We start from the raw sequence: 20,119 nt of genomic DNA, 5'->3' as shown, positions 1-20,119 counted from the left end.
TGTGTAGCCACTCCCTTGACACTTGGATGAGTAAGTAGGTGGTGCAACCTTACTTTACCTCCCCTGCTATTGTGTAAACCTAACAGACTTTGGTTATGACTTTAAAGATAACGAAATTACAATGGGCAGATGTTTTTGTGGATGATCATGGAACACGTTATTATATAACCATTATTGTACAGGATTGATTTAGTATAAAATCCACAGATACATTGCGTTTTAATAGTTAGTATGATTTAATTCAGGAAAGTGGACCGTACATGATCAATAATACATGTCATGGGTGGGAAGAGGTGCCTTGCGATGTAACTGTGGATGTCTGACTGAGTTCATAAATGCTATCCCTAGCAGCTCCATGGCACCACTGGGTTTTTGCTCTGGCCTCCCTGGAGATAGGGGGGCAAGAGGGCTTTCCCCCTATTAGAAAGAATAAGGTATTGTGTTTCATAGTTCCTAGCACAAGCATGTAATTCAGCGATTTCATGTTTAAGGCCAAAGTGCATGAGCAAGCTATTATTTGTAGTCTTTTGTTTGTAGACTATCGTTAGTTTAATCATTTTTGCGAAACATCTTTAAACAAACAAAAGATTCCAATTGATAATTTGGAATCTATTGTTTCATTATCATCCAAATTACTGATACCTAAACATATTCTCAAAATACTAACTTTAATGTTCAAACGGCATAGTGCTGACACAGTGCCTGTGCATGTGGATTTCTTATGTATATGGCATACCATTGATTATTTCAATATTCCTGTAAAGCAATATGTTAGAAAAATAATTATCTGAAAAATAAATAAAAGGTTATTATTTTAGGCTACGTCAACTACATCCTAATCAGCTCAATATTGTAGTTGCTTGTGAGACTTACAGTTCAGTTTGTATATTTTGCATACACATTGCATTGGTAAATTAACTTTCGCTTTTTGAAAGTGAAAGCTCTTTAATCGATCTTTCCGTTTTAATAGCATTTTTATTTTCCTCGTTTGAAATTGCAATGCTTTATGAATGTGTATGAATGTATGATCGTGGTTTCCTTTAATCACATCATTCAGTTCTACTTGCAATTTTCTGCATCTCCTAAGAAAAAGGAAGGAGGCTACTCAAGACAAAGGATGCCGTCGTGTGCTCCAACTAGTTGCAGAGACGTATATAATGCACATTTATTAATTTCGTTTTAAGCACATTTTAAAATATCGATTGAAAATTCCAGAATCGTAAATGTGTATAACAGATCAAGAACTAACTGTTCGGTCGCAATAAATATATAAATAAACGTTATGGATAGTGGTGAAGCGCGAGGACCAATCAAAAAAAAGAGAGCTGGGCGGCGCTTACGGGGCGGGATGTTTCAAATAGATTGACAATGAATTTGTCCAATGGAGAGAGCGAATTCTAGGCAACGTCCAATCGTACTCAACAAGGACCTGCGGTATCCTCCAAGTCGATTTGCAGCGAATTCAACAGAAAAGAAGAGGTTGGTCATCACCATTTCTCTCTCAGCCTCGTAAGAGAAACTCATACGGGGTCAAAACGCCAAATTAATCCGACCGAAGAAATAACGTATTCAACGTTAATATAATTCCAAACTCAACAATGGCTGATACAGCAGTAGAGAAGAAAGCACCAACCACAGAGGTTACTGCAAAGGTAGGGTTAATATTCTAAATTAACTAGTCGAACTAACTAGGGTTAGCTTTTGAAAAGTACTTTTTTACATTGATAGCTTAATTGATAACGGTAGCCCTTAAACGAGTTTGGCAGTCGGCGTTTGCGTGCAGCCTGAATCCGGAACTCGTCACTTAACGTTAATTTAAGTACCGATTTAACGTCATTTTTTAAATCGTCGTAATCAACCTTGTTAATAAATCGACGTGGTACACGTGGGAGTTGATGAAATGGATATCTGAGCATTGTTGGCTCCAAACGTTGTTTGATGGGTACACAAAGCGACGACGCAGCTGGTGGAGCGGTGCCGCTGTGGGCGGGAAGCCGCTCTGCCACCAGCGGCCACCGCACGAGCTCCACACGGCCAAAAATTAGGGGTTTTAATATTTTATGGTCCAACATTTTGTAAAGACTTATTTTTAGGTGAGGTTATAGATAGTCGGCCCAAATCGCAGACGTCGGGGACAAATGTACAAAGTGATAACGATGACATTGTTTTCAGGAGCTGAAAGAGAAGAAAGAAGTGGAGGTGGAAGTGAAAGAAGATAAGAAAGAAAAGAAAGAAAACGGCAGTGGGGACGCACCTGCCAATGGCACAGTGAGTTGAGGCACAGACTCGTTAACAAGCCTCATGGCCTTTTGTCTTAGCACCACCATCGTGCAGGTGTCGCTAGTCCCGCCTCCATTCAGCTGTTCTTCAGCCTTTGCTATCCCAAGGCGCTTTGTTTGGGTCGTGAAGCGGCACAGATGCTCTTTACTAAGCTTTGGACGTCGACTTTGGTCTAGGACTTTTATCCTTTCAAAGATCCAAAAAGCATTCCCGTGGCCTTAAGACCAAAACAAAGGACTTGCATTTTTGCATGGTACATTTTTTGACAAACGATCACAAAGACATAAACCAATCAGGATGATGCGTTTTATTGTATACTAGTAAGGGAATGTTTAGCAGTGGTTTGCAAGGAACTGCTGCTTTCGGCACATTCACAACCTAGACCTGCTTATCTTCCGTTAAGTAATTTTCTAAAAATATTTTAAGTTACGTTTTTCAGTGTGGATACAATTGTTGGAGGGGATGTTTTTTTGTTATCCACAATGCTGATGCATATTCCTCCTTTCGTTCAGAATGGTGCTGATGACAGTGAAAAGGCTGTGAAGGAGGTAGCTGAGGAAAAGCATGAAAATGGCAACGGTATGTTATAAAAAAACAAACTGAGAAATTGACTCGGGATCCTACACTTGTTGTTTTTTTTGTTAGTTCTTCCACTTATTATTATTTCCGTTGGCATGGGTGGCCTCAATGTTTCCCTGAATAGGCTGGTAGGGCGACCTCTGTGTAGTGCTGTAATTCACAGAGCGATGGGTCTGTTTGAACAGGGAAGGCAGAGGAGGCTCCCCCTGCTGAGAAGGCCGAGGCACAGCCTGTGAAGCGTGCCGCTGAAGAGAAGGAGGAGGAGGAGGAGGAGGTTCGTTCAGACATGCTTGTGCAAGCTTTTAAATTCCCCAGTATCTTTAGGAAAACAATACAGTGTTTCAACTCGATCTTGTGGCTATGATGGGACTTTTGTTTTAATAATCCTCATCTTCATTTTAGGAAAAGGTGGAGACCAAAAAGCAGAAGACTGAGGAAAATGGAGATTCAAAAGCAGAAGCAAAAGTAGAGGCCTAAACCTCTGCCATGTTTGTTTACAGCGCTGCCTACAGGGCCCTGGTCGGCATCATTTTGTAGAGTGATGTGCTTTCTGTTTCTGCAAGATGTATTGTTTGTTCCCACGGTATCCATGTTTGCACTGGAGTTTTTCAGCTTGGTGGCCCCTACTCATTTTCTTTTTTTATGAGATGTTATTTATTGGTCTAAAAAAATTGAATGTTTTCTTTTTTTTAACTTGTAAAAATTGGGCCATGCCCTATGATAAGTTTAGTTTTATAAATCAGTATGTTTTGAAGCACATCCTCTACTCCTAGTGCAGACCAGCTCATTCATTACTGGGCAGTTGCTTTCCTCGTCATGGCTCATGTTGACTCAGATTCACTATAAGACCAAAGATAAGTTTTAAGCAGGGGCTAATAGACAGTTGGCGTTAAGGCTTTTTTTGTGTTGAGCTGCTAGTAGTTAATCCTTTGCCTGGCTGCCCTGTTAACATAACAGATGGCACAAATAAATTAAGGGATCTTTCTGTTATGCCTCATAAGATTACTTGACCCTATTTTGTAGAGGCAGGCTTTTGCAATGTTAATTAACCCCTCTTAAATCTTAACACTTTGGTCGTTTGTTCTGTACGCATTCCACGCCAAGTTTATACCATATCATCTACAATTACCGTTTCTGGTTTTCTATTGGTTTATGTTTAGCTGAGTAACTGTGTCAAATACTGCCTTTATCAGAATGACATTTGTTTACTTCAGCCACTGCTTTGTATATTCTGATTACAAAAAAATAAATTGTCTTTTTACTTATGTGCTGCAACATTTTTCGTTTTTTGGATTACAATCTGATTTATTTTAATTAAATCAAAAAAAAAATTTGATAATATTTTTGGTCTTAAATGGCTGACGGAAAAGGCAGCAACTCGGTCTCCTAGCTCCCTCTCCTGGATGAATTTGGTTAAGACAGGGTTTGTCATTGACTTTCAGACATGAAGGGTGAAATGTTGAATAACAAGCTCTCGATAGCAAAACGAATTATCTTTAGTTTGATCTCACCCCTGAAAGCTATTTCATTAACTCACTTATAACCAATTGGCATCAAAATACACAATGTAAAATACTTCATATGCTTAAATAAGCAAGCAAAAACACTTTATTAGTTTCCATAGAAACGTGGTATGTGGGCCATGTGCCCAAACAGTTCTTCAGGTCGTGGTCTGCAAAGGCTTCCTCAGTCTGGGGTGACTGGCATGGGAAAGGTAGGTGCTCAACGTGAAGGACTAACGTGAAAACAAGAAACTGATGTTTCAGTTACATTAAGCCACTGCAAATATGTAATAACAGTGTTGAAGCAATGAGGTGGAAACTTATTTCATTTGATGAGCTATTTCCCTCCGATGTTGTAATCAGCACCCAGAGAAAGATGGGACTATCGGATAGTATTAATCTCTGATACTTTTTGTGAAGAAGCCTCATTTGGTGTTGTGAAGTAACAATCCTATAACCTACAGCATGCACTTATGGCCAGATTAAGCACTTGCAGCTGAGAACGTGACCCCACCCCCCCAAAGTCCCTTTTCTTCGTTGTCCAACGTCCGGGTTAACGATTGTTCACGTGAATCTTCTGTGAACTTCAGTGCAACAAATCAGTTTTGTGGTTCCTCTGTTTGGTTCCAACTGTATGCTGATTCACACCCCAGTTTCAACTTCACTACCTGATAATGACAAGAATCAGTCTGTCATTACAACGCTACGGCCCGCCGCAGAGGGGCAGCTCACAGTGCTTCCCGTGGCTATTGTGAGGGCCCCAGAGACTTGTAACCAGCACTGCACAAGTCTGAGTGTTTTTCATTGTTTTGTGTGTTTTAATACTATCATCATGGCTTTAGTCCGTTAATTATGTAAATGACATCAGAGCCCTGCTGAGGACTCGAATAAGAGTACACCAGCAAAAATGTATATCCATAAAAATACTAAAGTCTTGTGTTCTATGAGCCTGTGTCAAAATATTACATGTGTTTGCAACATAATGCCAAATTTCTTAAACACAACTTGTCATTTTCCATGTCATACTCTGGGCTTCAAATATTGGTTTGAATTTGGTAGCACATTCTGTCACTAAATAATGTGAATGCTATATGCTAATATATGCTCAGATAAACAGGCAGTTAGACATCCTCTAGGCCATGTGACCAATTAAATTGGCCTAGAGAAAGCATAATTTAGCTCATGCAGACATTTGGCAAATAATAATAGAAGGAAAGAGAGAAATGCTTTTGTTAAGTGCGACTATCATTTCTATCTTAAACAGAAACAAGTAAGGTAAGATGAAAGGTTTAGCAGTTTGAAATCAGACAACAATCACACAAGAATTATACAGGCAGAACACACAAACGCGCACACATAAACGCACACATGCACGCACACACAAAATACTATCCTATTCGTACATTCTGCAGTCAGTGAGACTTTAGGATAAAGAAATGCAAGGGCACACACTATAGGAAGGACATCAGTCATGTATAGAAATACTGAATTGGCCAATGTATGTCTGTCTGTCTGTCTGTCTGCCTGTCTCTGAGTTGAGCAGCCCTGTGAAGTGAAAAAATCAACATGAAGTAATGGTGCTGTACAGTGTGTGGCAGCGTGTGAAGACTATAAGTGCTGTGTCAAAAGATACATTAAGCATCAAAGGTGTGAAAAATAATTTGTGTAGCTTGCACTAATTTCTAAATGTGCACCAGGAGAGGCTGGGTCTCGCTTTCGGGGGGCTCACCCTCAGGTGGGGGCAGATGATACACCACGAAGAGTGAGGAATAGAGACACCCCACGAATGACATCAGGCTTGAAAAGTACATCACCCCCTGGGCCCCGCCCACCAGCGTGGTCAGCGGTCCCATCGCCACCGAGACCAGGATCTGAGCCAGGAAATACTGGCAGCTGAGCAGAGAGATGTCCACCCCCTTTCCTCGTCTGGTCCCATCCTCAGACGAGCCACAAAACTACGGACATAACAACATAGTTAGGTAGAAGTTAGACCACGGAGGTAGACACTGCACTAGTTGAGTAGGTATACTGAGATATGCTATCAAACGAGATCCCCAGTGCAGTAACAAGGTTGCATACATCCACCATGTGACCTTGACAAACTAAGAAGCAGGTAGGTGCATATTAAGGGTGTGCGTCTCTCCATTATAGGACAATCCAATACGTATCTTGATACATGCGCTACGATACGATTCAGGGATGATACATTAAATATGGATTGGTCTGATTTTCTTTTGTAGCTACCTGATTTGTCACTTCTTTTTTTTTCGATGTATCTGATTGGTTTAAAAAAATTATATTTCGAGCGATCGCATTGGCGGAAAAAACTATACATTTCGAGCAACCTCATATTTCGAAAATAAATATTTATTTTGAGCGCTCGTGGTCTAAATAATGTATCGTCCCTGAATCATATCGTAGCGCATGTATCTAGATATGTATCAGATTGTCCTATAAAGGAGAGATGCACACCCCTATTATTTAATGTAAAACAATCATACTTTTAATCGTGCTTATTGTCCAACCCTGTGCTTGGATGTGTATTTACACATGCATATGTGTAATACAGTGCATATACAATGCAAAGTTCGATATCATTGACAGAAATCGACAGGGGAAGTAAATGGTGTGTCTATTAACCCACCTGGGGACTCTGGTAGTATTCACACAGCAGAGAGTAAGGCAGCGTGCATAGAGAGGAGAACAGCACCCCGTATGTGACACACAAAGAGAGGATCACATAGAGGTTGGTGGACAGCGTGGCCAGGCCCGTGCCCAGACCAAATGCCAGGTAGGCAAAGAAATACAGAGATCGGAGAGAGAAGCGCTCCTCCAGCTTCTCCAGTATGGCTGGAAAACAAGTCAAGGGAAAAAATGATTAGCAGCTTAACAACATGAAGCAGTAAAAAGCCAATATAAACAAAGTGATAAATCTCTGTTAATTAACGTATTGTCTTTATCTAGTTATTTTGCTTTAGTTTATATCAACCAACCCTCCCATAAATAGTCTGATCTAGTAAGTGTATTGTGCAAAAGGCTTACCTGAGTAAAAGGCTGCACTAAAAGCATAGATGCACATTCCCCAGCAGCCCATGCTGACACCGGCGTTGTAACGCTGGTAGGCCTCAGAGTCATGGGGGGCTTTGGGGTCACCCTCAAACACCACCTCCCCCATGAAGTCAGTGTAGAACAGCAGCATGCCTTCGAATGACAGCCAGCCTAAAACAGACACAGATACCATCCATGTACAAACAATAATGGAAGCTTTGAACGTCTTTCAAAAGGGGGATTTTAAATAAGGAGGAACCATTTGAAATTTGAACTGAAAGGGTCCTTCTTACCCAAAAAGTGATTGGTGCATAAGCTCCGCAGAGAGGGGGGCATCCTGTAGATGGCCACACACAACAGCTTAATTGACATCTGGGATTGGGCTTGCGCATTCTCACCCAGGTCACTTTCATAGCGCACCCCATTTAGCAATATGTTTGCTACCTTCAATCGCCAGAGAAAGAACAAAAGTCAATGTTTTGCACCCATAAAAAACAAGTATGTCTACAAGTATGAATCTATGACGATGTATCAACGATTGCAGCTGTTTCTATGTGTAATTAAATAGGCCATTTCAACAAAATAAAGAAAAACAATAACAAGCAAACCTGCTGGCTGAATGTCACTGTCCTCCTGCGACCGTTCTCCACACCGACAACTTCCGTTTCCATGAGATCACTCATTAGTGCAAGGCTCTGGGGACGCTTCAGGATGCCAGCACTTGAGCCTTGATGCGATCCAGCCGCACCCTGAGGGGCGCCTGCAGCTTCCTCTCCTGTCGGAGGTCCCACTGCTTGCTGGATAAGAAGGGCGGCTGGGTTGGCCTCGATGGGGGGTTTAGTCCCCCCTCCAGCATTTGCCTCGAGCTGGCCCGCAGTCACCTGAGGATGGGGTGAGTCCCCCGTAGCCAAAGGCCGGGCTGTTGCGTCACTGTCCACAGGCTGTGGGCTCTGCTGGCCTACGTAGCAGTCTATGAGCACACTGTCGATATAGGAGGTTCCCAGGGAGGAGGCAAACTCGTTGATGCCTGTGAGGGAGCCGTCCCTGCTTATGAAGCTGCCGTATTTGGGCGTGAGGGGGCTCATGGGGGAAATGGGGCTGGCGAGGCCTTCGCAGAGGCGCGCGCTGGCACTGCTAGACTGACCCAAGGGTTCGCGGTGGCGGGTAAAGTGCTCTGTGTACTGGTAGCCGTAAAGTCCCCCCTCATCATCCTCCTCCTCCAGCCCAGGCATTGCCCCAGGGGCGACAGGGGGAGAGGGGGGGAGAGCGAGGCTGGGGCTCTTCAGATGGCTTTTACCGGAGGAGCCCTGGTTCTTTGGCAGCGGCCGTTCTGGAATACTGTTCAGGGTCATCACCGTGGCGACGACTAGGGTAACACTGGTAAAAAGGTACACGACCCGAAGCTGCCCTCCCATTGATCTTCCGAACTCTGTGTTGTCCCAGTTGATCCCCCCCACGATGTATCCAAACCCGCCTCCCAGTCCTGTAGAGCAGCATTAAGGACAGCGTTAAATTGCAATTAGAACAAATCTCGAATCATGACGTATTTACAAATTAAGGCTGTCTGTCTGTAAGCCTGTTGCAGGCTTTGTAAGATGCTCAAGGGATCCATGTGATAGTTCATTGTTGAAATGTTCAGGCCATCAGCAGGTTAAGTTCACGTAAGTATCGATATACAAAAATGTTTCAGCTTAAGAGGAGGTTAGATACAGTGATTTGATTTGGAGGTAACTAATATGCCAAAACATAAACAACTAATGAATTGAACTGCAAGGTTTAAAGTGTTATCAATATAATGATATAACTTGCCAAAACAGGTTACAAAAGAGGGGAGGATGAACAAATAGTATATTCTCCGTATTCCACCAGAACATGCCTCAGAGAAAACACATCTGATCTAATATCCACGTCTAAATACTTTTTGAGAACTGGTCCTTAATGGTCTTAAAGGTCCCATGGCACACACCGACACCCGTGGGTGGGGGCGTGGCTCTGAGCAGCTTTCGGCCACAGTACCATGCGCTGTGTTTACAGTGGATGTATCACAGCCTTTGGCCGTGTTCTGTAAATATTCTAGAACACTCCGGGTGCTCCAGCGGGAGTCCTGGAGCTCTATATCTAAATAATATCATATTACACATAAATATCTATATCATATAATATATATTATGGCGGCCAAAAGCTGTGTGCGCCTCAAGACGATATCATGAATCTCAAACAAATACGTCTGGTTCTCCGACGTCTCTAGTTCTTCCACATCCAGATCAATCTGAAGTAGACTGAACCACGACATGGAGGAGAAAGGATTGTTGCCGCGATTGTCTCCCACCGGAGCCTCGTTGCTGAGGGACCACCGCCTCGGCAGCCGGCAGTGCTTAGGCACCACCGTCTCCTGCAGCGGGCTGCGCCGAGGCAGTGGTCCCTCGGAAGCGGGCAGCGGGAAGCGGGGCTCAAGTGGGAGACATTCGCGGGCAACAATCCCTTTCTCCTCCATGTCGTGGTTCATGTACTTCTGTGAGTCAAAGCCAAAGTTCCTTTCCCCCAATTCCTTCTCCACCATGGCTGAGGTAACCCCCACTACGAGTCTCGTTGTGGAAATACCAGAGACGAGAGTCCGACGTGTTATGCGCCATAACACCAAAAGCAGAACGTTACAGTCTTGGAGCTCTATATCTAAATAATGTAGACTGAAACGCGCGCTGCCTGAAGTAGACTGAACCTAACCCTAACCCTGAAACTCATATTAAAGGAGACATATTATACCACCTGGTATGAGTGTGATTAGCCTTACAAGCCGTTTTGAAAATCTGCCCCATATGACATCACTAGTGGGCATGTCCACCTATATCTGTGCTGGATAGATCAGTCTACCAGCCTACCCACCCAATGGACTGAAGTAAACGTTGCTCATCTGTCTAGCACAGATCTAGGCACGCCCAAATGTTCATGCCATGCGATCTTTAAACCTTACAGAAGCATGGTATAGGGTTTTCTAACCTGCCAGCAATGCATGGATGTTCAGACCCCGATCCTGGTCTTCCGGGCTGCACACGTCCATCATGTAGGCATGACTGGGGTTGTCTGCGGAGTCTGCACTGAAGTCCATCAGCACAACACCGCAGATTGTCAGGATGATACCCCACTTGTGATTGGTTGCTGTGTCGGCCAATGCACTGCCAATGTCTCGCCCATTGAGAACCAGAGTTAAACCCAGCAGAGCACCTAAGTGTAGAAAGGAAGATGAGTTGAGAGTGGGGTAAAGTGTAGTAGAGTAGAATGTGTGATTATTGAAAGTGGAGCAGATAACTAATACCCGGGACGGCGTACCTATCGCCAACGCAAAAATGAATGGCCTCCTCCGACCAAACCGGGATGTACAGCGATCACTCCAGGCTCCTAAGAAAGGCTGAACCAGGAAGCCTTCAAGCAGGGATAGAGGGAGAGGGAGAGAGAGAGAGAGAGAGAGAGAGAGAGAGAGAGAGAGAGAGAGAGAGAGAGAGAGAGAGACAGAGAGAGAGAGAGACAGAGAGACAGAGAGGAGAGAGAGAGAGAGAGAGAGAGAGAGAGAGAGAGAGAGAGAGAGAGAGGAGATAGAGACAGAAGAGAGAGAGAGAGAGAGAGAGAAAGAGAGAGAGAGAGAGAGAGAGAGAGAGAGAGAGAGAGAGAGAGAGAGAGAGAGAGAGAGAGAGAAAGATGGGACAAAGTTATAATGCCAGTGAATGAGCAGCTACAAAACGTGGCTTATTAAAAATGCCATTGTTTTTTTACGCTAAACGTGGATCATTGACCTGGCCTGTGTTTACTCACCAAGTATGGGACTTATGAACCACACCAGGCTGTAGAACTGGTCGGGCAGACCCATCTGAAGAAGCACCGGGGTGACGTATGCCGTTTCCATGGCGTAGCTGAACTCGATGCCAAACAGTACGCAGCCGTTGAAGACCAACTCTGGGAACGTGCGTCTCGGCGGGATCTCACTGAGGTCCAGCTGGCCCAGAGGACAGGGCGTGTTGGGCGGCGGGGGGGGCGACGGTCGGATCAGTTTGCGATGCTTCGGGTGTCTTTGGAAGTTGTTGGCACGGTGACTGAGGTGGCGCGTGGTGGACGTGGGGAAGCTAGCCGTTTTGGGGAGTGTGCTCTTCCATATGCTACATTCATGAGCCGCACTTGACCTCCCCAAAGGGCTAGACAAGAGGGGGTCACTGGGGGTACCCATGCCTGGTGATGACATCATTCTCAACCCAGCTGTCCGCAGCACTCAAAACGTTGGCTGTTGAAAAAAAGTTGATGACAACATAAAACAAACGAATGTATTGTGACTCAAGGGCATCTCCTCAGGATGTGTCACGTGTCAGAGGGCATCCAATATCACCCCATGATGTTGTTATAATATGAGTTCCGTGGATGTATGTAAACATTGTTTTATGTATAATTATCACGGATCCCATGAACACCGGTTTAGGTCACTGCAGTAAACAGAAGAGAGCAGCGACGACGCTCCTCGTGGGCAGGTTGAACTGTGACCACTGCGCATGTTTGATGTGCGCAAAAGCCCACGTGCTTGTGCATGGTTGTTGAATACGGAATATGCGGCATGGTTCTCATGGTCCGTTTTCATTAAAGAAAATGATGGTTAACGATCATATAGCACACAAAGGAGAACTACTGAAGCATCAGTTAGCCCTGTCCACGCAATGAACCAAATGTTGGCCTATTATTATCTCAGAGATCGTTTTCCGCTTACATTTTATGTGAAGAAGATATACTAGCTAAATTGGGGTTCGGTGGTGGGGTTTGCCTATTCCAATCATCGTCTTAATAGTGTATTCAATTTGAAAATTATTTTAAATTCGGGGGAATACACAACCAAATCGTGTTAGTAGGCTATTAGGTAGGCGTGCAGAATGAACGGGAAAATAATTACCTTATCGATTTGCTCGTCATTTATGGTCGCAATACATTGTACAGACAAACCATAGCATTAGCAATGATTTATAATAATGTACGGTGAAGTGCGGGATTCATGTTATTTCTTCTTATGACCCCCGCTATATCCTCCGTCCCTTCTTCTCCCCCCTCTTCTTTACTCCCCGGTTGCTTCTTCCTCCCGGTCTTTCCCGTGACGTCATGCCCCTCCCAAGCAGGGGAGACTTGCAGCATCAGCACCACGCGGACGTCCCGTCTGCCGACCATGTCAATGTCTCCAGAACGATGGAGGTTGTTCTGTCCATCATTATCGGGCTAATATCAACACTTGCCGCATCCATATGACAATGGAAGGTGGGGCGTGTTGCCATCTTGATAAACCTCATATCCAGACTCTATGACACGTGGTTTATCCCTTGCTAACTTGTAGCCTACCTCATTCCCAGGCATCCCACCGCGCGACGGAACGCCTGGAACAGGATGCCTGAAATTACCGTTCTGGCGAGAGATAGGGAGGGCGGGACTTTCACTTGCATCGGTGGAGGGCCGTCCGATACGGGATTTTCCGTTTCCGTTACCTGTTTTCGATATTGCTTAGTCCGGCTTTTCATCAAAGCTCCATATTTAGTCTCCTCTCGTTGTTGTTGATGCTATTTGTGTCATGTACTTATTATTCTCGCCCCAGAGGCTGTTACCTGGCGTACACAGCTCACAGGAAGCATAGGACCTGAAACAGCGATGCGTTGGACCAGCATAACGCTTCACTTTAGGATACTCTCTCTTCCCGTCAAGCACATGCCTACTGAAAGTACACCTGGTGTCGTACCCTTCCGCCAAAGACATTTATATAAATAATAATTTGGCTTATATAAGTAAAAAATATGAATGTAATTTATACTAGAAAAGTGGTAGGCATTCTAGGCAATCATACAGGTTTCAGGAAAACTGAAGTCAATAGTCTGTCGTTTCTACTAAGCTCTTATTTTGGCCACCATCGGCATTTACATTGAAATTTACATTAAGGACATTTAGCAGACGCTAAGCGCTTAGGCCTATATCGTTATTTATTTATGTTTATTATACTTAAATGTGTAATTTCTTTCTGTAAATATAATATTTGAGCACATAGACAGTAGGCATATAATAGGCCTAAAAATGTGTTTTGGCTTGTATATCTTATTTTAATTGTAGGCCCATTGGATCATCTAGCTATATTTTAGGCTTATGCCTAAACATGAATTACAATTCTGGCATAATTCTTGTGGGGGGAAATACCTTTAGTGAACTTGAATTGAACTTTAATGTGGGCGTAACAAGGGGGAGGTGGCCCTCAATTTTAGCCAATGGTAGAATACCATGAATATAAACTTGCATACATACTATTGAGTTGTGCAAGCCAAGCAACGCCTCTTTGTCAACTTTGCCGCGATGGGCGGACTATAGAAATATGATTGGCCGATAGTCTCTACTGGGCGTATCAGGATATAGTAAAAAATAATGTTTTGTAACAGTTGCGTTTACAGAAAGATAATTGCTTACTCAGGTGGCTGTTTAAATCGCTTTTCCTGGACAAGTGCAACATTAACAATGGCAAAGATTGATCTTACTCAAATTGGAAAGAACCTGTTGAAAAAGACAGACTCTGGCGAGGTACGTTGTGTTATTGTCTCATTAGCTATATCATTGGTATCTATCCTATCCGCCTAATCGTAATGACTACATAACAAGTTAGCTCAAGCTGTTGGCTGTCCTAATGTGGGGCACCCATAATGACATAATTGCATAATAAAGGCATTACTGTAAGCTTAATTGGTCGTGAATGCCCCCCCCCCCCCCCCCCATGGTGCCATAATGGCTTATGAATGCATATAGGCAGATGCATAAAGTGACACTAATGCGACCCTGTTCTATGACTTCAAATAAGATCTGTTTAACAAGGTATGTAAACTGACAAGTCTATTTTGTTATTAATCGATGGATTCAATGTATCTGGGCACTTATACCATCCACCTCCAACTGTTGACATATACTTTTTATATTTACATTGCTAATACTCTCATTGTGTTTATATGAATATATCTTCTGTAATTATATTTTGCAGGCCTATTTGGTAATTAACGTGGGTTATAAATAGTGTGTATCAACTACTTTCCTGTATACTTTCTGCTGTGAAAACCATATTTAATCTCTGGGATTAATAAAGTACCAATTTATCTTCATTGTTGTGGAATTTACAAGGTTTATATCTGTTTTAAGGATATAGAGATCCAGTCTCTATGGAAGGGACAGACGGTGGTCTTGTTCTTCCTACGCCGGTTTGGATGTCAGGTGTGTCGGTGGACAGCGGCTGAAATAAGCAAACTGGAGCCCGACCTGAGAGCTAACAACATCGCCCTGGTGGGCATCGGTCCAGAGGAGACGGGCCTGCACGACTTCAGGGAACTAGGGTTCTTTAAAGGAGGTGGGATATTTTCATTCAGCATATTATTATGCGATGAATATAAGACGTGTCCCAACACTGTCTCCCCCCTGTGGTCTCTATGAGAATTGCACAATTCAACATAACTTACATGAGAGTGGGCATGGCACAAGGACAAGTGTCAAAGCTAATGCCTGTCTATCAATTATTTCTCCTGAAGCCCTTTATCTTGATGAAAAGAAGAAGACCTACAAGGATTTAGGCTTCAAAAGGTGAGCGTAGCTTAAATGTATATTCAAGACTCATTCTGCAAACTGTTTCAAAATGCCAAGGATTCATTGATTGTTTTCCTGCACAGGTACACAGCCTTGAGTGTCGTTCCTGCCGGCTTAGGGAAAAAAGTGAGAGCTGTGGCTGCAAAGGTAAGATGTAGCAAGCTAGTGGATGTTGACATTACTGCAGCCTCTTAGTTGCAATTCACTCCATGGAGAGCCCTATTAATTAAAACGTAAGTCCTATCTGCTTGTATAGTGGTAAGGTCACCAATATCGGACATCTAGGGACAGCTTAGGTCATCCTCTTTGACATACATTTTCACATAAATCTGGTTTGTCAGGTATGAGCAACTTTCTGTCAAGCAGTCAGCGAAGCGTTCAGCCAGGGTTCTGAAGTGATTGAACTCTTCAGACTTCTAGACAGAAAGGTGCTTATATCTGACCAATGTGGATTTTTGTGAGGCTAGGTAAGGTGTATTGCCTTGATGACATTGCTGCGTAGTGTATTTAAGTATAAGATTGATGAGGTCTTAAAAAAAAAAAAAAAAAGAAGTTAATTGTAGCTAATGACACAACAGGCTCGTAGAAGCTGCTTATGCACCATGTTTCTTGAGTTATTCAGGCAGTGACTCACTTTAGTCCAGCTCACAGCCTCGCTGCAAGGGAGAACACACACAATATCAAACAGTCTCTGTGTTATCTCTGCTCCTCTAACCAGCCACACGTTGTTCGTCACCTACTGCCCATGTCTAGGCCACACCCCCAAATATAATATGGTTCTTCAATCTTTGGACTTGTTGTTCCTATGGATACTATGGGGTCAATTGGATTCATCCTTTGTTTGCACAGTTTGTGTTGGGCAGTACTATTTGTAAGCCTTAAACAATTGTTTGACTGGAAATATTAAATGGGTGAAACCAAAACAAATTAGTAGAATAGTAGATTTAGCAAGAGCACATTAAGGACTTTCTATCCCTAACATCTGTGCGTCAGCTAATATGCACAGATGAAGGGGTTTTATTACCTACATTTAAAAGCTTTTTAGTTAAGAAAGAACATATACTAAGTTAAACCCAAAGTAAACCCAAGTGAATTGAGAGCAAAAAATCTAGCTGTGTAGACACCTGTTCTTCAAAACCTCTACTTGTGATCTTCTACCATCAGACCGGTGCCCTGTTTTGTCTAAAACCTGAACATGTAGCAGAATGTATGCATGGCCTTCTGACCAGCTGCCATGTCTGTTGTTTTCCAGGCCAGTGCTCAAGGCATCCAGGGGAACTTCTCAGGGGATTTATTACAGAGTGGAGGAATGCTGATTGTTGCAAAAGGTAGGCTGTGACATTGAGCAGATAACAAAGCTCAACTTACATACTGAGATAAGGACCAGCGCGAAACAAGAGATGTGTCGTTCGCCTCTCTTTTCTCCACAGGTATAATTAGAAGAAAACTGCTCAAATGAATAGTTTATAATAATAATAATTGGATTCTGCAAGTGTGAATTTAGGTTGTTCATTTTATATTTTGAGCGGGCCAAACGACGGCACTGGCAGGGGCAAATTTCAAACGGCCTTAACAGATCCTAAGGACAATAAAATGGAGCAAAGACACAGTGAATAGCTTGCATGCCGGATTTAAAGCCGTCATATCCTAGCCTCGTGCAAAAAGCCCCTTCTCTTGTCCCCAAACTATAAAATACTTATAAACGTAAAGTTTTCATTCGTTCAGCCAATCAAAAAGCGTGAAATGGCACAACAAAATAAATTGTCTTCCTTAATTCTAAATAGTTGTTTTAGCCGTATAAGAGATGGAGTTCATGGTAACTTAATAATTACCTGTCTGTCTGTCTGTCTGTCTGTCTGTCTGTCTGTCTGTCTGTCTGTCTGTCTGTCTGTCTGTCTGTCTGTCTGTCTGTCTGTCTGTCTGTCTGTCTGTCTGTCTGTCTGTCTGTCTGTCTGTCTGTCTTTCTCACTCCGTCATCCTCTAAGATAATGAATGTATCCTTATCAAAGCACCTAGTAACAATCCCCAATAAGCAGGCAGCACAAGAACCACTGGCGACCCTTGCCCCTGCAGCTTAGTGGCGCGTCCACAAGCACCGTCAATTCGGCGCAATAAAAGACAGACCACGTTTTTACGGAGACAGGTTGTTTTAATTGGAAATCGGCATCTGAGAAAAAAAGGCCATTCAACCAATAAAATCAAGAGGGTGGTGATAAAGGAAAACTAATAATTTTCAATTAATTCAATAAAGCCTGCAATTCGAAAATTATTGGGTATAATCTGAGTTTGGTTTGAAATATAATGAAATGATAAGCTCATAAACTAATGAGATTTACCATCTTGCCAATAGGGCTTTGGTTTTTATAAAAAAAATAATAATACAAAACATTTTGCAGGGGGGAGCACCTCGATACTAGTGCTTTCCTCCACGTGCCCACCTTTTGGCATTTTGAGGGTTATTCATTAACACTTGTCTTGGTAGTTACTCCTCTCCCACTAGAGGGCAGTGTAGTATAACAAAATGGGAATGGTGGCTAGAAAAATAACGATGACCAGAAGTTGACCATCAAAATATGTAAAGTACACATACATACATGATCTGTATCTGTTGACATTTCCATTGCTGCATTATTTTCTTTCACATTGTAAAGGTGGAGAGAAGGTGCTGCTCCACTTTGTCCAGGACAACCCAGGAGACTTTGTGCCTTTAGAAGACATCTCCAAGGCACTGGGTGTGTCCACCAACGCACAGGAGGGACAGATGCCGTCGGTGAGACCCAAGAACAATAAGATATGTAAAAAACATATCTTGGCTAGGACTGAACCTCAGTGGTTGCAATCCTTACTTGAAGGTTTCCAGTTCTGATCAGTTGGCATAACCAGTGATCAGGGGTAAGTCCCCTGGTTCAACTGTTGAGGGTTTATCTGCTGTCATGCCTTGACCATGGGTATGACCGCAGAAGCTGCCACTTATACCTAATTTGACGGGCTTTACCATCTCCTAACCACGTCAAAAGGGTCTAATGTGACACAAAGGTCTATTTAATGCATGGCAATTCCGACCATTCGACTTGTGGCTTAAGGAAAATAATAAAACAAAGAATTTAAGAGAAAACAGTTCATGCTCAATGTTGAGAGGAATAGCATCCTAGGTCCTATGTCCCAACGCACATCGCCTGTGGATACTGGGGAGATCTTGTGACCAGTCAGGGTCTCTTAAAAAGGCCTGCGTACGAGAGTAGGCTTGCGGCCATGGCACAAGGTTGTGTCCCTTTCAGAAATCACTGTGACACGTCTGACGACAGACGGTTGTCATTCAAGTATTCGGGAAACAAGAACAACATTGTCTCACCCCGGTGTTGCTGTCACAAGGCTTGACGGCAAGCATGACAAGATGCGTTACCGGCCTGAAACTTTCCCCAACGTGCTTCAATCGTATTTGATCGTCATCAAGGCGAGGCCTCCAGCCTAAGGAATACAGCTTGATCCCAAGCATCCTCATGGCTTAGACATGTATTCAAAACACATGAACGCATGATGTAGTGACGATTATAATTTAACCATCGTAGGACGATGGTGTTGATATTTCTCTGGAAGAAAGCTGTGTCCCTCCAGATCAGCCCCCATACACACACACAGGCAGACCCATGGTCAATTCCTTGAATTTAGCCATCATCAAGGGAAGGTGGTTCTCCATAGACTAACGTATGTTTGCCCAGGTCTTTCCCAAATGTGAATTATCACTGCATTGTGTATTTCACCGAAGTTCATGGACGGTACTTTAACCATTCACCCGTAAAGGACTTTACAGGAACTTCTAATTCCATTTGTCAAACAGCATACCGAGACATATGTTCCCCACTTATCATTTTGTTGTGCTTATAGCAAAATAGCAAAGGCTGAAAGCAGAGCAACAGGGGCATATATCCTTTTATTGATACAATATTTAATATTGGCTTTTTGAATCACAGGTCTGGCTTAAAATCAGAGTTGATTTGGGAAGTGCTATACGAGCACCTTTGGGGTGGACTGAGGGACGCAGTTAGAGCTTCATGGCAAAATACATAGTCTGGTTCCCATTAGCAGAATCTGAATCTCCTATGGGTATGGCTGTATGGGCCTTTCAAAAAAAGATTTTGAGCTGACATAATTTATGTAAAAATATAATGTGTGGGTGTGTGCATGTTTTCCCTGCTATATTTTAGAAAGAAAAAATAAGGGATGGTATATACATATGTTCCAGACAGACAGTTAAGTCTGTGTGGACTATAGCAGTCAATGTTCCTTGTTCCTCTTTCCCCAAACTGCCTCAACTCACTGAATTCGGCCCCAGGGGAATCAGAAAGTGAGATTACTTACAGTGTCTGCACAGTGTCTCGAATTAACTCGCTATTCACCACGCTAGGAGAAAGATCTTTATCATGTGGCTCATAAACCCTTAATGTATGGAAACATCTGTGTAGGCCACTTGATTTGCCGCTTTCGTATTTGTTTTTGCTTCCAGTCTGAACTATTATCCCTGGACAACATGTACCATTCAGGTCATTGGCATTCCAGTCCAGTGATTGATACTGCTGATCTATCAATCTATACTTATATCTTTATATTTAATAGATTCTTTCTACTGGTTTGGTCTGAATTTGATCTCTTCTTTATTTATTTTGAACTCCCTGCAGTGCAATGACGAAGTTTGTACGCGATGATGGCCTCAAGGACTGTGATCCCACCAGGAGGAACTTTTTGTCCCTTTGTTGAGAAGATATGGGTGTTTTTTAAATCATGTGTGAATCATTATATCACCACCAATCATTTTTTAAGTCTTTGGTGAAATTGTGAGATTGAAATAGTTGTAAATATTGTGATTTACATATATAGTATGGATCTTTCCTTATTCTATGAAGTGTCTTACATATCTAAATAGATTTGAATTCTCTGTATAATTTTGAATGTCCATGATGGAATAAACGTCTATAGAACTAAATTAAAAAAGGCTTTTGTATGCTTGATACCAAGAAATTATTACTTTAAAACTAGGAATTTTAGCCATTGACTATATCTCTGTATCCTGCTCAGAACCTTTATCCTATTCT

General features: G+C 42.8%; 3 protein-coding genes across 3 annotated transcripts; 2 read left to right on the top strand and 1 right to left on the bottom strand.

Annotated features, from left to right (window-relative positions):
* Positions 1–1,388: 1,388 nt before the first annotated feature.
* On the top strand, positions 1,389–4,064 carry si:ch211-222l21.1 (prothymosin alpha-A). Its single transcript, XM_056606641.1, has 5 exons — positions 1,389–1,652; positions 2,173–2,268; positions 2,793–2,859; positions 3,045–3,133; positions 3,262–4,064. The coding sequence occupies exons 1-5, from the start codon at positions 1,599–1,601 to the stop codon at positions 3,334–3,336; spliced, it is 381 nt and encodes a 126-aa protein (XP_056462616.1). The 5' UTR covers positions 1,389–1,598; the 3' UTR covers positions 3,337–4,064.
* Positions 4,065–4,511: 447 nt separating this feature from the next.
* slc45a1 (solute carrier family 45 member 1) lies at positions 4,512–12,841 on the bottom strand. Its single transcript, XM_056606640.1, has 10 exons — positions 12,771–12,841; positions 11,217–11,679; positions 10,737–10,829; positions 10,407–10,631; positions 8,018–8,892; positions 7,703–7,853; positions 7,404–7,580; positions 7,006–7,211; positions 6,091–6,316; positions 4,512–5,029 (listed from the first exon to the last, which is right to left on the bottom strand). The coding sequence occupies exons 2-10, from the start codon at positions 11,641–11,643 to the stop codon at positions 5,004–5,006; spliced, it is 2,406 nt and encodes an 801-aa protein (XP_056462615.1). The 5' UTR covers positions 11,644–11,679; positions 12,771–12,841; the 3' UTR covers positions 4,512–5,003.
* Positions 12,842–13,791: 950 nt separating this feature from the next.
* prxl2b (peroxiredoxin like 2B) lies at positions 13,792–20,029 on the top strand. Its single transcript, XM_056606884.1, has 7 exons — positions 13,792–13,985; positions 14,592–14,796; positions 14,975–15,026; positions 15,113–15,176; positions 16,282–16,357; positions 17,681–17,799; positions 19,706–20,029. The coding sequence occupies exons 1-7, from the start codon at positions 13,833–13,835 to the stop codon at positions 19,730–19,732; spliced, it is 696 nt and encodes a 231-aa protein (XP_056462859.1). The 5' UTR covers positions 13,792–13,832; the 3' UTR covers positions 19,733–20,029.
* The last annotated feature ends 90 nt before the right edge of the window (positions 20,030–20,119 follow it).

Source organism: Gadus chalcogrammus, chromosome 13 (genome assembly GCF_026213295.1).
Source record: "Gadus chalcogrammus isolate NIFS_2021 chromosome 13, NIFS_Gcha_1.0, whole genome shotgun sequence".
NCBI lineage: Eukaryota > Metazoa > Chordata > Actinopteri > Gadiformes > Gadidae > Gadus > Gadus chalcogrammus.
Note: the sequence above shows the minus strand (reverse complement) of the source record. Positions and strands in the feature narration are given on the sequence as shown.

Bases quoted from the DNA above. Each gene is read 5' to 3' on its own strand.
- si:ch211-222l21.1 (XM_056606641.1), top strand. From the start codon at position 1,599: ATGGCTGATACAGCAGTAGAGAAGAAAGCACCAACCACAGAGGTTACT. The intron at 2,269-2,792 runs GTGAGTTGAGGC...CCTTTCGTTCAG, and splicing joins ACGCACCTGCCAATGGCACA to AATGGTGCTGATGACAGTGA. The intron at 3,134-3,261 runs GTTCGTTCAGAC...TCTTCATTTTAG, and splicing joins AGGAGGAGGAGGAGGAGGAG to GAAAAGGTGGAGACCAAAAA.
- slc45a1 (XM_056606640.1), bottom strand. From the start codon at position 11,643: ATGATGTCATCACCAGGCATGGGTACCCCCAGTGACCCCCTCTTGTCT. The intron at 10,632-10,736 runs GTACGCCGTCCC...TTCTACACTTAG, and splicing joins CATTTTTGCGTTGGCGATAG to GTGCTCTGCTGGGTTTAACT. The intron at 7,581-7,702 runs GTAAGAAGGACC...TGTCTGTTTTAG, and splicing joins ATGCACCAATCACTTTTTGG to GCTGGCTGTCATTCGAAGGC.
- prxl2b (XM_056606884.1), top strand. From the start codon at position 13,833: ATGTTTTGTAACAGTTGCGTTTACAGAAAGATAATTGCTTACTCAGGT. The intron at 13,986-14,591 runs GTACGTTGTGTT...ATCTGTTTTAAG, and splicing joins AAAAGACAGACTCTGGCGAG to GATATAGAGATCCAGTCTCT. The intron at 15,177-16,281 runs GTAAGATGTAGC...GTTGTTTTCCAG, and splicing joins TGAGAGCTGTGGCTGCAAAG to GCCAGTGCTCAAGGCATCCA.